Genomic DNA, 16,511 nt, shown 5'->3' with positions numbered 1-16,511 from the left:
AAAATTAACTTAAAAATTATAGAGATTAGCATAAATGATGAAAACTATTATTATACCGGATCAAAAAACACCAAAAAACGATAACATTAAACTTACCTCTTGTGTTCGAAGAAGATTCAGACTCGTGCAATTGCATAAAAATTAGGGTTTATCATGAAAAAACAAAAAATAAAATAAAAAAAATCAGTAAGAGCATCACTATTTCAAAGACATCAAGAATAGATCCATTAATAAGATTAGATTCAAAAAAATTTAAATCATCATCAGCAACACAAAAATACAGAAAAATGATTAAAAAAAAGTGTGATTAAGCATTTAAAATACATAACAATCTAATCTAGTTTACATACCTGCAGAATAAGTGTAATGATCTACAAAAAAAAAAAAAGAATAACAAATTCTGAGAAACTTGAAAATTAATGTGATTGTCTAAAATTATGGAAACTAACACAAAATTTGGAAGCAATTAAAACTTTAATATAGGTTATCTTGATAAATTTGGAAATACGTTACAATTTAGACAACTTTGATAAGTATCCATGATTGATATAAATTTCAAAAATTCAAATTTTGAAATAATCAGTCAAAACAATTTACCTAAATAGTTAAATATTATTCAAACTTAAATTCAAAACCAATGAGGTTAATATATTCATAATATAATCAATATCTAAATGATTGTGAAAAAAAAATCAATCACAAAAATACAGAAAAATGATTAAAAAAGTGCGATTAAGCATTTAAAATACATAACAATCTAATCTAGTTTACATACCTGCAGAATAAGTGGAATGATCTACAAAAAAAGAAGAAGAACAAATTCTGAGAAACTTGAAAATTAATGTGATTGTCGAAAATTATGGAAACTAACACAAAATTTGAAAGCAATTAAAATTTTAATATAAGTTATCTTGATAAATTTGGAAATACGTTACAATTTAGACAACTTTGATAAGTATCCATAATTGATATAAATTTCAAAAATTCAAATTTTGAAATAATCAGTCAAAACAATTTACCTAAATAGTTAAATATTATTCAAACTTAAATTCAAAACCAATAAGGTTAATATATTCATAATATAATCAATATCTAAATGATTGTGAAAAAAAATCAATCACAAAAAATACAGAAAAATGATTAAAAAAAGTGCGATTAAGCATTTAAAATACATAACAATCTAATCTAGTTTACATACCTGCAGAATAAGTGGAATGATCTACAAAAAAAAAGAAAAAGAACAAATTCTGAGAAATTTGAAAATTAATGTGATTGTCGAAAATTATGGAAACTAACACAAAATTTGGAAGCAATTAAAACTTTAATATAATTTATCTTGATAAATTTGGAAATACGTTTCAATTTAGACAACTTTGATAAGTATCCATAATTGATATAAATTTCAAAAATTCAAATTTTGAAATAATCAGTCAAAACAATTTACCTAAAGAACGATAAAGAAGACTCAAAATAACACCAAATCTATGGAAAATGAACCTGCTTGCAATCGATTGGAAGAATGATCAGCTCTCTAAAGGACCTGTTGTCAACAAAGACATCACAATTTTAAGGATTTAAATAGAGAATGATGGATGAAACATTGCTTAAGCTTAAACAATAATCTGTAGTATAACCTTCCTGGTATGCCAAATCATCACTCCCAATTGTTGAACTGTAATAGTGTCAGCAAACAACGTCACCTCTGACAATTGCTCAAAATCTACTTCAATACGTGAATTTAATCGGAAAACTTAAAGATGAACATATGATAGAGAACATCAAACAGGAAGCGACATTATCAAACATGAATCGATATTTGAAGAATTGTTACCTATTTGTTGAATCGTTTGGAGAAGACAGTGATGGATCCTATCTTTCAAAAAGCACCAAATCTTGAAAAATATCACAGAAGCACACAAGAAATGAATATAGGTATTGATGAATGCATAAGTTAGAAATCACTGAAACCCTAAGAAGAGGCGGCGGCTAGGTCTTCTAGACACCAACAACGCTGCAAAAAGAAAATTGAAAACATGGATACATACCTTATACGCTGCATAATAAGGACTGGTTGCTTCCACTCGCGATTGAAGATGAAGAAATCTAGGGTTCGGGAGATTGCAAATAACATATTAAAGATCGATAGATGATATCTAGGGTGTAAGGAAGAAATAGATAGTGTTTAACAATGACAAAGAAAAATCAAAGAGGGAAAAGAAAAATAACATACCTATGTTTTTCGAAGATCAATCGATGAAGAAGGAAGAACCGGATGCATGAGATGGGTATTAGGGTTTTGGAGTGAAGTGAAGCGTATTAAAGAAGCTAAGGATGATGGTTTTGGCGGAAAAAGCAAAAAAAAGTGGTCTAAGCAAATGCCACGTGACAAGTAATGGCTTAAGCTAATGCCATATGGCTTAAGCTTGTTTTGCTTTATTAGAAGTAGTAGATAACATAGTAACGCTTTAACATAACATATGTACATAATCGCGCAACCTTATGCATCTATCATGTAATATTGTGCGCACAACACAACCAGTGGCAAACCCATAAATTATTTGCTAGAGGTGCGGATGAGTGGTTCAAGCATCTTTTCAAGCAATACGGTCGAGTTTTTTTTTTTTTTTTTTTTTTGCCTAAAATACACTAAATTGTTTTTTTCAAGGACACAGTCCCTAAACACGACACCACAATAAGAATAAAATGACTGATTTGATTTGTGTATATATAACAAGTTGACGCAAACCCGCGCGTTGCGGCGGGAGGTTGATTATAAATGTCTTTAGTATTAACATATGAGATGCAATTATTAGTTTAATTCAAAACATATTTTTCTTTTTGCTTTATCCATGGTTACAACATCAAACTAAGACATTTATTTTATAAATTTCTGAAAACAGAAATTAAAAAATCGCATTATAATAAATTTAAATTTAATGTTATTAGAATTTAAATCCAACCATTAGTTTGGTGATAGTATAACAGGGCTATATGAAAAGTTGAAATGAGATTGAAGAAAATCAGTTTTTGTTTCCTCTCTTTCTCTGACGATTTGAAACGTAACCAATCATGCAACCCAACAATTAAATGGATCAAGGATTAACAAAAGCCTAACATTAAAATGGACCTGAGAAAGATTCTTCCCATCGTTAACCTTTCCATCTAATATTATCATCCCCCTTCTGTATTGCATCCCTGTATTACTTTTGATTCTTAATCAGTAGAAAACTTGCCGATTGTATCTTAAATTTGATTAACTCAACAATATGTAATATAATATATTTGAATAACTCAAGATGGTGTAATATCATATCACCTTAAACGCCCGACATTGATGCGAAACCATCAGATTGATGATTTTCTGGTCAATCTGATGTGTTTTGGATTAATGGTTATGGTATGTATTTATACTTTTAAAGGTTTTTCGTCCGTCCCTCTTCGAAAAGTGATGAAGATTCAAAAAGCAAAATTAATTAGACGTTCACATCGGTTCATCCTATTGTCTTACGTAATCTAAGTTAAAGACAATTGTTTATGATATAATAATGAATGCATATTAGAAATTCATTATTGAAAAATTGTGTGTTTTTATATTCTAGTTTAAATATGGTAAATCCAATTTAATTCGTGCTATTTCATGTCATGCATATTAGAATTCCACTGATTATTTCCAAAATTCCGTGTTATAAAATAGTTGTTATAATTATATTAGTTTAAAGATTTCTTGTAACCGGTTCAACGAATGTTTATATACGTAGAGTTGTGACTTTTTGTAAGGGTGTGAATGTGTGATATATTTAAAAGTAGTGTGAAGAGTTGTGACTTTTTAAAGGGGTGTGATATTTAAAAGTTGTGACTTTTTTATAAGGGGTGTGATATATTTAAAAGTAGTTTGAATGGTTATGACTTTTTTATGGGGTGTGACATATTTAAAAGTTGTGACTTTTTTTTTGTAAGGGGTATGTAAAATTTAAAAGTAATTTAAAGGGTTGTGACTCTTTGAAGGGGTGTGATCCAAACCATTGTGTCTTAAGTTACTTTTTATATAAAAGGTGTGAGTAAAATGAAATAAAGGGTACGACTTTTAAACAATTGAGACATAACCCAAGTTGCTAATTGTATAAGGGTATAATAGTTAATTAGTGGTCACTTTCTGTCTTCATCATTAGCAAACGAAGGAATCGATCTATTAAAAAAAAATATGTTTTACCTCAAAAAAGTGAAAACAAAAACTTCCAAACAAATGCACCTATAATCATTTTAACATTTACACCAAAATTCAAACCCTTCAAATCATCTCAGCACTATCATGACGTGGCGTATCAAAGAGCGGCAAAGCCTTGAAACACCTTAGGAGAGGGAGGTCTTGGGTTCAAGTCCCATAGACGATACAAATAAAAGAAATTTGCCGTTCAAAAAAAGACAATAAGGTATATCTCTTCATCTTATCAGTTAATTTAAGGTACTTGCTTATCCATATTACTTTGATGTATCTCCGTTATTGAAGGGGTATGCTCCAAAATGGTGTGCATAGCCATACGCGTACAAGACCATACCCACACTTAATTAATAAACACTCAGCTTACTCCAAGCTTCTTGCGTGGACCCAATACGGATGCGCAACCATGACACCTCACATGATGTACAACAGGTACAAATTCTCTAACTACAATTATGCATGCAAAACAATTACTACATGATGATACATTAACGTTACAATTGTGCGTCCAACGTATATAAAACCGTATTATTATGATGATTGATCCAAATTCCAAACCATTACAACGTGCTTAAATGGCAACCTAATATCACCACGACAAAGGCGTGTCCCTCTTAAATTCTTTATAGGGTTGACACATAAAAATCACTTAGTTTTAATCAATAAAAATATCAAGAGTGGAAAAGGTCAACACTTAAAGTTGAGGTGAGTCCACATGAAGTGACTTGAACATTTGTAGCGTGAATGAGCATATCCGGGAGAGCTTATCCTGTAGACAATAATTGCCCCATTGTGGGGGTTCATAGTAGGACCTTTTCTTTAATTTTTGTTTTCTTTTACACTAAAAGGTATACAATTCCAATACTTCATCATGAAAAATCTAGTAAGAAGTTAGATTCACCAAGAAAGCAAACAAAAGAACAAAGAAAAAAAAACTCGAAGAATCTACATCAAGCAAAGCTAAGAACACCACCACACTAAAATTATACAAGAGAAACCTCTAAAGCCTAACGGAGGATACGTAGAAGGAAACATAAACATCGATAAACATCGACCTTAGACTATTTGTGGTCATTACCCCTCGTAACCTCTTTTACTAAGATAATCTCTCATAACCCCCTTTAATTATGTGTGTGAGAGAAACCAAAACAATAACCTCACCATCACCATCATGCCCAACCCATAACCCCAGCATAACCCCCTATAACGCCCAGGGGGTCGGTGTACTTGGCGCTATGGGGCTTTATGGGGCCCCTTCACCTCTCCAGCATGGCCTTAGGAACCAGAGCATATAGTAGGACTTAAATTTTTTTCTTCAAGTAAGTTGATGTGTTTTAAAAAGATCTAAGATACTTTTTTCAAGGAACTTGAGACTTGACAAGCATTTTCTTTAAAATATAAAATATTTAAATCAAGCAGACAAGATTTTTGAGAATCTGATTTTTCTAAAGTACCAAAATATTCCTATATTAACAAAAACAAGTGCGGCAATAGTAACTTGGTCTTATTGGTGAAAATGGGCGGCCGGTGGGCCACCACTAAAATAAATTTATTTTTTTTTATTATTTAGGAATAGTGTCAGCTAGCTATCTGACACTTCTCAATTGGTCCAAACAATTTATGATTTTATTCCTAACGTAAAATTACGCTTTCTCCCTCAGTTTAAAATTATGCTTTTACCCTCAGTTGAAAATAAAATTATGTTTTTACCCTCAGTTAAAAATAAATTTATGTTTTTGTCCCCAGCTAAAAATTACGATTTTGTCCTCGAGATTCAAAAATACAATTTGGGGAATTGACCTGTAATAATCTCACCTAGACCTTATTGGCCATTAATAATCCCATCTGAGAATATTCCCCCCACCAGTCCCACCTTTCACCTATTTTTCCTACAATGGTCCCTCGTTAAAAAAACTTAACGGAGTTAAGCTTTTTTCCAAATTACAAACGATTTTTTAGGGCTTTTGATCAGAACGATGATACGAGTCCATTGATGTAAAACTTACTTCGAAATGGTGCTCCAAGTGACCTGATTTTGGTTAATTGGAAATTTAAACACCCAAATTGAAGCGCTGTTTTCATCATTTGGAGCACTGTTTCGAAACAGGTTTTACATTAATGGACTCGTATCGTCGTTCTAATCAAAAGCCCTAAAAAATATGTTTGTAATTTGGGAAAAAACTTAACTCTGTTAAGTTTTTTTAACGGGGGACCATTGTAGGAAAAATAGGTGAAAGGTGGGACTGTTGGGGGGAATATTCTGAGGTGGGATTATTAATGGCCAATAAGGTCTATGTGGGATTATTACAGGCCAATTTCCCATACAATTTTATCCCCAGTTAAAATTACAAATTTGCTCCTAATTCAACATAAAATTATATTTTTCCCCCTAGCTAAAAATTACTATTTTGCCCTCGGCTCACAATTTTAATTTTGCCCCCAATTTAAAATAAAAATATGGTTTTGCCCCTAGCTTAAAATTACAAATTTACCCTTAGTTAAAAATATGTTCGTGCCCCCGTTTCATATATTATGATTTCACCCTCATTTCAAAATTACGTTTTTGCCCATGTTCAAAATTACGTTTTTGCCCATGTTCAAAATTACGATTTGCCCTCAGTTCAAAATTTTGGTTTTGTCCCAGTTTAAAATTATGAATTACGGTTTTTGCCCCCGCATAAATGCACGATTTTACCCTTAGTTCAAATTTATATTACGATTTTACCCCAACCTCAAAAATACGACTTTGCCCCTGCGCAAACTTACGAATTTGCCCTTGCTTCAAATTTACAATATTCCATCACTTTAGCTTTAGCCAAATTACGATTTTGCCCCAGTCAAAAAATACAACTTTGCACTCAGTTCAAAATTACAGTATTGTCATCGTTTTAGTTTTTTTAGCAAAACTATAAAAGTGTTTTGTTTTAATTGGTTGACTCCAGAGTTTTTTTTTTTCGGCAAGGAGCTGCCTAACCCTCAATCATTAGTCCTGACAAATTACCGTTTTGCCCTGAGTTCAAATTTACGGTTTTGTCATCGTCTTAGTTTTTCTTTTTCAAGCAAAACTATAATACTGTTTCTTTAATTGGTAAAGAATTATTTGGCGAAGCATCAACTAGTTTATCAACATAATTTAGATTCAAAATGTTCTAAAGTACCAAAATATTTATCAACATAATTTTAGATTCAAAATGTTAGTTAAATGCCAAAGAAGAAAATAATAATGCTTTTTTTTTACTAAAAACGTGAAATACAATTAAAAAATTATAATGTTATCTACAAAGGAGTAGGATTTATTGGGATCCAATATCCATTAACAAACCGGTTAAATCTAGAAATCTGAAATTCCAATCGATGAACATCCATTAATAGGGATGAGCTTGGTATCAGTATCGGTACTGAAGCTGATACCAGTACCAAGTACCATATTATGCTCTATCCGTTAATCAATCAAATATCAAGAGAGGAAAAGGTCAACACCTCAAATTAAGACTATGGGGTATGGGGCTTGGGTTGGGGCGTGGGTTGGCTGAAAACGCCCAAGCCACCACCCCGGGGGCTTGGGTTGGGGCGTGGCCCAAGGGGCGGGAGTTTGAAGCCGGGCGTGGGGCGGGTTAGTGATCCTATGTGGCGGGCTCCTATTCGCTATGTCCTATTCGCTTTTTTTTAATAAACTGCCAAGTCACGCCCCAACCCAAGCCCCGCCATACCTCACGGACACGTCACTCACCGGTGGAGGGGCTCGAACTCCACGTGTCAACTCATACTCCCAACCCAAGCCCCACCATACCCATGTTCTAAGGTGAGTCGACATCAAGTGACTTTTGAAGCGTGAATCGTATCTAGGGTGGCATTTCCTGGACTCATGCCGACAATAATAGGACTTCTAAGATATTTTTGTTCCAAGTAACTTGAGATATTTTTAAAAAGAGTAGCTTAAAGGTTGTGACTTGTGAGGCGTTTCTGTATTCTAGTTTTTAAATAAATAAACTCTTTTGAAAATTATAATTTTCCATTTTTAATAAATATTTGCATTTATAATGGTCAGTAAATATAAAGTAATACGGAATATTTATTTTAGACAAAATTGCATTTCACGTCCTTTACATTTACAGCTTACAAGTTTCATTGCACATTCTTTACATTTATTTTTTGTTGTAGTGTACGTGCTTTACGACAAACCAAGTTAGTTTTTTTAGTTAACTAGCACATGATGAGAAAATAATCATTTTAATCTCCTAACTTGTATAATGACTCTTTCAAAACCCATATGCTTGATCAACCATCTATATCAACGTCTATAAGCATGTTTTCTCAATTAATATATGTATGTTTGTTGTAATTAATACAAAATGCATGTTCTCGCAAAATAATATATATGTATGTTGTAAGAAAATGCATATGAAACAAATTGGTTATGGAATACATGATGAAAATGCAAACATGTCGATATCATAATCATCATCTTTGTTCGTATATGAAATCGATCTTTAGTTGTCATCATTGATTTTGGGTGAAAGGTCTAAGAAGCTTAAGACGTAATTTGGGTAGGAAACGATCGCGTGAGGGAAAAGAAAGAGTCGGTATACAAAATGTATACAAGTTAGCAGATTAAAATGACCATGTTTACCATCATGTGATGAAGTTAACTAAGAAAATTAGCTGAGTTTGTGGTAAAGGACGTGCACTTCAACAAAAATTAAACGTATGGACGTGCCTAAAAATTTTAAACATAAAGATTCAATTTTATGTAAATGCAAATTACCAATGCAATTTTGTCTAATTCTAAATGTTGGATATGTGCCATAGAAAAAAAATAATATGATTTTGTTGAAATATAATTTTGAAAGTACAAAATAATTGATTAAAAGAGTGGTGGGGTTTAGGGGGTGTTGGGTGTTGCGTTTTCAAAATAGATTATGCGTTTTCAAAATAGATTTTGCGTTTTCAAAACTATGTTTTGAAAAAGCATGTAGGTACATGCTTCTCTAAAACTGCGTTTTGGAGACAGATAATCACTTTTTCATCCAAACACTTTTTTAGATTATTTATGTTTTACAAACGAAATAATCAAATAATCACTTTAAAACGTAATCTCAAACACCCTCTTAGTGATGTGCAAATCACGACTTGATTTGGTTTATACCCTTTAACATAACTACTAGCTTTATTAATGGGATTTTCTTAACCACAATTATAACCGAACGTTTATGATTAATCAATTTTAAAGCTTGGTTATGATCGATTTGGTTTATACCCTTTAACATAACTACTAGCTTTATTAATGGGATTTTCTTAACCACAATTATAACCGAACTTTTATGATTAATCAATTTTAAAGTTTGGTTATGATTCGATTTTAGTTAATTTTATTTTATTAACCAAGCCAGTGGTCCAATACAATACCATTTTAAAAAGATAGAAAACAACATTACAAAGTAGAAGCCAAACATCAATAATGATAACCGATTAATCATAATCTCATCTAGTTTGTTGAAAATACTCTTTAAATTTCAGTTTGGTTCGGTTAACATTCGATCATAGGACCTCCTTAATTATAATCATAACCGATTAATCAGTTAATCAGATGACCTTAATCATAACCGTTGGTTAATCTCGGTTATTGGTTAGCTCAATTCAATGACAGCCAGGATTTCCGCTTATCATTTAATTTCGGCTAATGGAAGCTTTACTCACCTCTAGTGATCATTATACGTATAGAAACCAATTAATCCGTGAAAATTGACTTTCGAGGCGATGTACACCAGTATTATTAAAGTTCCGGTTTTTCAATTCAAATTTCGAAGCTAAAAGGAATTTAACTTGGGTGTTTGGTTTGATCTTGAGCATTCTGAATTCAGTTTAGTTTCGACAAAAACTAATTACAACCGAGGAAAACTGAACTCGCAAGGTCATTCAATGAACACCAATCTTGTGAACATTCTATTTTTCCAGTCTGGAACTAAATCAAATACAAATTCAATCTAAATTCAGTTTTTCATTCTTTTGAATTCGGTTTAGTTTCTAACCTAAACCAAGGAAATTGGTCAGGTAACTAGTGGCGGACACATAATCTATTTTCTGAGACGACCATCGGAGGTTCAACCAAACTTTTAAAGGCGAGAATCAAGATTTTTGCCTAAAAAAATACATTATTTTTTTTAGAGGCGGCCGCACCCTCAACCCTTATAATAAGTCCGACCCTGCAGATTAGGGATGAACACGGTACCCGTTCCATACCAAACCAAAAGTACCGGTACCAAAAAACAAGGAAAATTGATACCCCGAATATACTGGTACAGTACCGATATATACCAGTGTTTTATCCGTAAATATTAATATTTACCAATGTTTTACCCGTAAATACCAGTATCGAAAAACAGAAAAAAATGAATACCCGTATAGATACCGAATATGCCGGTAGTAAGATACACCCATCTTAAAAAAGTCGTCACGGTGAGTTGGTGACAGTGACCAAACTTCCAAACCGATAAAATTGGGTCACAGACGCTATTATTATTCTTATTAATTTTATAATTTTTCCTCTTTTTCGTTGCTGTTATGTCACTCAATCCACTTTGATCATCATCATTCTCTTCAAGAAACAGAGGAGTTCCTTAATTTGCCCCAAAATTCAACCCACCCATCACCCAATCTCACTTAATCTGCAAATCAATTAGCAAATCCAAGTTATTAGGAACCAAACATGTTCGGATTTGACTTCTGTTGCAGCGATAAAGACGGTGAATTGAACTATTTATTGGTTGAAGAACCAAAACCATTTTTTCTTCCTTCACCTCTGCCTCAATGGCCGCAAGGTACCTTCTCTGATTTTGTAATTTTTCGTTGATTTTGGGTGGAATTGTTGGTGGGTTTTTTGTTGTTGTTGTTGAAGTTAGTTTCTTGGTTTTGACTTTTGAGTAAATTTTGTGGTTTGACTTGATTGGATTGTGTGATTTGTTTGTGTTAGTATAAACCCTAATTGATGATCTTAATCTATCTGGATATTTGTGGGTTTTTTTTTTGTTGATTGTCTTGAAGATGATGAGTTTAATAGTTTATTATATTTGACTTTGATTTGATTTTTTTTTTTTTTTTTTTGGTACCAATTTGTAGTTTAACAGCAGATTTATTTCAAAAAGTTTTTAGAATTCATGTGGATTTTGAAGTTCTTTGACCCCAAAATCAATATAAAAAAGTTGTCATTTTGTCAAATGCAATGTTTTAAATACCGGTATGAACCGGATACCTGACACGGGTTTGGTACGGTAAAGGCTGGTAAAATCCGAATACGGTATGTCTTAGGTATCGGTGGTTAATCTGGTTTTACCGGTTCAAACCGTTGAACTGGTTTGCATTATCTTAAAATTTGATTTTTTTTAATTTTATGAAAATACGATATTAAGGTAATAAGTGAGTGACCTTCCATATATCCGGTAATTAACCTAGTGCCTTCCATTCCATTATTCCATCATTGTAATTGTTCATAAGTTATAAAAATGCTCTTAAAATGCTTGATATTTATTTTACAAGTAACAAGGGCGTAGCTTTGTGGAGGCGGTCGACCCCCCGAACTTTTTGCTCATTAGTGGAGAGTATGTAGTTTTCGTATAGAAATTTTTGGGTATACACGTTTTTGACCCCCCGGTTTTATAGAATTTTTTGGTATGTACGTTTTCGACCCCCCGGTCGGAAATCTCAAGCTTCGCCACTAACAAGAAAATAGTTGTTTTTAGATAAAACCATGACCAGTTACATAAATCCTAATTGAGATTTGATTATGTTTTGAGATGAATTTGTATTTTATGAATTTATAGGGTTAATTAGTAAACCGGTGAACCATTTCAGAGCCCAGCCCGATATAATTTAAAAACCGATTTTTAAAACATTGGTTAAATGAATGAACATGTTCCTTTATGTTTGTTCAATAAGGTGTGTTTACTTTTGTTCTTTCACATGTTCATTAAAAGAATTTGAGTCCAGCACGTTTTAAAACCATCATGATGGTTTTTTTTTTTTTTTGTGTTTACGTTTAAAACGTTGAATATTGTTTGAATCATTTTTTATGCTATCAATAGACTTTAAGAATTTGTTTTTTTTTTAGTTTTAACCGGTATTTTGATGTTCACTTATGTTTATCCCATCATCTGTGTTCGTTTATGTTCGTTTGTTTCATTTATTTTCATGGCAAATTGGATTTAAATAATCTCAGCTTTCTCAATTTGGCCTATAATAATCCCAACTCAGTTATTGGCCGATAATAATCTGAACTGGTCCACTTTTGGCCAATAATAATCTGCATTAAATTGAGCTTAACGAGGTTAAGTTTTTTTCCGAATTACAAACTGATGTTTTAGGGCTTTTGATTAGAACGAGGATACGAGTTGATTGATGTAAAATTTACCTCGAAATACTGCCCCAAACGACGAAAACGGTGCTTCAATTCGGGTGTTTAAACTTCTAACTAACAAAAATCAAGCCGTTTGAACTTTGAAGCATCATTTCGAGGTAAGTTTTACATAAATCGACTCGTATCCTCGTTCTGATCAAAATCCATAAAATGTCAGTTTGTAATTCGGAAAAAAGCTTAACTCCGTTAAGCTATTTTTAACGGCGGACTATTTTCGACCAAAAGTGGACCAGCTCGGACTATTATCGGCCAATAACTGAGCTGGGATTATTATCGGCCAAATTGAGAAAGCTGGGATTATTTAAATCCAATTTGCCTATTTTTATTTAGAATATTAACGAACAAACACAAAGATGTTGATTAAGATAACGAGCAAATACAAACAAGATATTTTCGTTTGTTCAAGTCCGTGTTCTTTTTTAAGGATTAACAAACGAACACGAACAAGCCTCCATTCGTGTTCGTTCGGTTTGTTTGCAGGACGGTTCCTGGTATTAACGCTCATGAACTTGATCGAATTTGGCAAACTGGGAAGTCTTTAACTGGAACTGAAGTTTCTTGCAGTAGTCATCAAACTTTGACTTTCCATGGTCAACTAAGCTTGATTTTTTATTTCAAAATTAGGAATTTCTTTTAATAATATAGAAAATTCACTTGATTATATGGGTCAAGATGTGAGACTGTATCCAAGTTACAAAATTTTGGAGCTCAAAAAACAAAACAGGTCAAGGTTTGACTTTCCATGTTGACTTTGCAGGTCAAGGTTTTGCTACAGGAAGAATAAACATCGGCGAATTAGAACTCGCCATGATTAAAGATTTCGAAATTATATCGAGTTACACCCCAAAAAAATCAAAAACCGGCGGTGTAACATTTTACAAACCTGTCTCAATACCCGACGGGTTTTTCACCTTCGGTCACTACAGTCAGCAAACCGATCAACCGCTTCGAGGCTACGTCCTCGTTGCCCGAACTGCCCAAAACACCGAAACCACGTATCCTCCGCTAAAAACGCCTCTGCGTTACGACCTAATCTGGTTTTCGGAGACTGTTTACGTATGGCAACCGATTCCACCAGAGGGTTATCGATGTTTGGGATTCGCAGTCACCGTTGATGAAACGGAGCCTGATGTCGAAGAAGTTAGATGTGTTCGAGACGATCTTACTGAAAACTGCGAAGTGGATGATGTGATTCTCGAGATCTCGAAGAGTCTTAAGCTTTGGAACACGAAAGCCTGCAAAACCGGGATTTTCTGTCGAGGGGTGACCGTCGGGACTTTTTTTTGCAGTACGGATACGAATTTCGACGACGAACTGGATATTTGTTGCCTGAGGAATGTGAACTTTAATCATGAAGCGATGCCGAATTTGGAGCAAGTAGAGGCGTTGATCGATCATTACGGGCCCACGGTTTACTTCCATCCCGACGAGGTTTACTTACCGTCGTCGGTGCAGTGGTTTTTCGACAACGGTACGCTTCTTTTCAAGAAAGGGAAAGAGAATGGGATACCCGTTGAATCCGGCGGGTCAAACTTGCCGCAAGGCGGGAAAAACGACGGCGAATATTGGTTGGACTTGCCGGAGGATACCAACGACGAAACGTTGGTAAAAAACGGTAATCTCGAAAGCGCGGAGCTTTACGTGCATGTTAAACCGGCGTTAGGCGGTACGTTTACCGACATTGCGATGTGGATTTTCTGCCCGTTTAACGGGCCGGTTACGTTCACCGTCGAGTTTTTAAACATAAACATCGAGATGAACCGGGTGGGCGAACACGTCGGGGATTGGGAGCATTTTACGCTGCGGATAAGCAACTTTAACGGCGAGCTATGGAGCGTGTATTTCTCGGAGCATAGCGGAGGCGAGTGGGTGGACGCGAGTAACTTAGAGTTCATCGACGGGAACAAACCGACCGTTTACTCTTCGAAATGCGGGCACGCTAGCTTCCCGAACGCGGGGACATACATCCAAGGGTCTACTAAACTCGGTATCGGGATTAAAAACGACGTCGATAAAAGCGACAAGTTTATCGACGCGAGCAAACGGTATAAGATCATAGCCGCGGAGTATCTAAGGGGCGTTGTGGAGGAGCCCGACTGGCTGCAGTATATGCGGGAGTGGGGGCCGACGGTGTTGTATGACGGGCGGTCAGAGCTCGAAAAGATCCTTAAACACCTGCCGATTTTCATCCGGCTGGCGGTCGAGACGGTGGTCGATTTTTTTCCGATGGAACTCTATGGTGAGGCAGGCCCAACAGGGCCTAAAGAGAAGGATAATTGGTATGGTGATGAAAGATGTTAAAATGTGTATGGTGTTTGTTTAGTAATAGTAATGTTCATATGGGTAGGGCTAGATAGAAAACCCTATCTATATAAAAAACCCTAGAAAACCCAACCTCCCGACATTTTTTTTTTTTTGAAAAAAATAACACATGTAATATACATGTTTTTAAGAGTTTTGGGCCAAAAAAATCAAAAAAGCGCCGAAGGGATAATTTAAAAAAAAAAAAAAATTCAGCAACTTTCAGCATTTTTGTCTAACACGTGTTAGGCGCTGAATTTTGTTTATTTTTTTTTTTAAAATCCCTTCGGCGCTTTTTTGTTTTTTTGGCCCAAAACACTCTAAAACATGTATATTACATGTGTAATTTTTTTCAAAAAAAAAAAATGTCGGGAGGTTGGGTAAAAATGGGGGGAGATTTGGGTTTCCAGAGTTTTCTAAAAATTTTAGGGTTTTTTGTCTAGCATTACCCATGTTCATATATTGTTGTAAAATAGAAACAAAAAAAATATAAATGTCTTGTACTTTTTATAACTAAAGTTATATATTTAGACGATAATTATTTATATAAAAACAACCGTGTTGGTTAATCCAATTATCATTATCATTATCATTACTATACAAAGCCAAGCTTGAGTTACGCAGTCGGAGTGGCTAGCGGTTAACTTCATCGCCTACGATGATAGTAGCCATTCTACAATACCCGGTTCCGGGTTTTGATTTGTAGAGAAAAAACCGGGTATTGGAAGAACCGGGTATGGTTCCCGTTCCGCTTCTTTGTCAAAAAAAAAAAGCATACTGTGTGTACCCAGTTCCGGCTCGGGTTTGGAACCTGTTCTTCAGGAACCGGGTATAAAAAACCCGTCCGGAAGCAACTATTTTTAGTGTTTTAACTCTATTTTTTTTTTTTTTTTTGCGTAAAAATCATAAAATCAATATGTAACATATAACAAATAGCATAAAAGTGCATGTGTATTAGAAACTTAAAATATTACAAAGATATAAAATTTAAAAACATAAAAACATATAGAGAAAAGCCGGGAAAAAACCCATAACCGGTTCCCAGGTATTGAATAAACCTTGTTGGAGTACTAAAAAAACCTGGTTCCAAGTATTGAACTAGACGGTTCCTAGGTATAATTGGGTACGCTTCGGGTCCGATTCCCAGGTATAGTTTTTGTCACTGAAATGCATACCTTATACGTACCCGGTGGATACGGTCCGGTTCCTAAATACCCAGCTCTAAAAATACATGGTTTCGGGTTTTTTTAACCAGGTACAGGTCCGGTTCCCGGTTTTTTTTCTTTTTCACCTTTATTTATAATCCGGTTTGCATCATTATTTGGGTCACGGCCCATACGTGACTTATGGCTCAAAGCTGTTGGGTTGACTTGTGGGTCAGGCAGTAAATAGTAAATATATCTAAACGCATGTGCCACTGGGCTGAGGCCCACTGGATTCGTATGGCCCTGTATTCCAATGTCTATATTTTTTAGTTGTATTACTTGAAGAATTATTTGTATTACTTTATATGACTTTCAATTAAAAATTCAGTTGTAAGTATCGAAAATAAAAAATAACTAGGCTAGAAACGAAGTTCAT

General features: G+C 34.2%; 1 protein-coding gene across 1 annotated transcript; it reads left to right on the top strand.

Moving 5' to 3' along the window:
* The first annotated feature begins 10,696 nt into the window (after positions 1-10,696).
* On the top strand, positions 10,697-15,088 carry LOC110889227. Its single transcript, XM_022136732.2, has 2 exons — positions 10,697-11,037; positions 13,387-15,088. The coding sequence occupies exons 1-2, from the start codon at positions 10,926-10,928 to the stop codon at positions 14,928-14,930; spliced, it is 1,656 nt and encodes a 551-aa protein (XP_021992424.1). The 5' UTR covers positions 10,697-10,925; the 3' UTR covers positions 14,931-15,088.
* The last annotated feature ends 1,423 nt before the right edge of the window (positions 15,089-16,511 follow it).

The sequence above is a fragment of the Helianthus annuus genome, chromosome 11 (genome assembly GCF_002127325.2).
Source record: "Helianthus annuus cultivar XRQ/B chromosome 11, HanXRQr2.0-SUNRISE, whole genome shotgun sequence".
Taxonomy (NCBI): domain Eukaryota; kingdom Viridiplantae; phylum Streptophyta; class Magnoliopsida; order Asterales; family Asteraceae; genus Helianthus; species Helianthus annuus.
The sequence above is the reverse complement of the archived record's forward strand: the minus strand, read 5'-3'. Positions and strand labels throughout refer to the sequence as shown.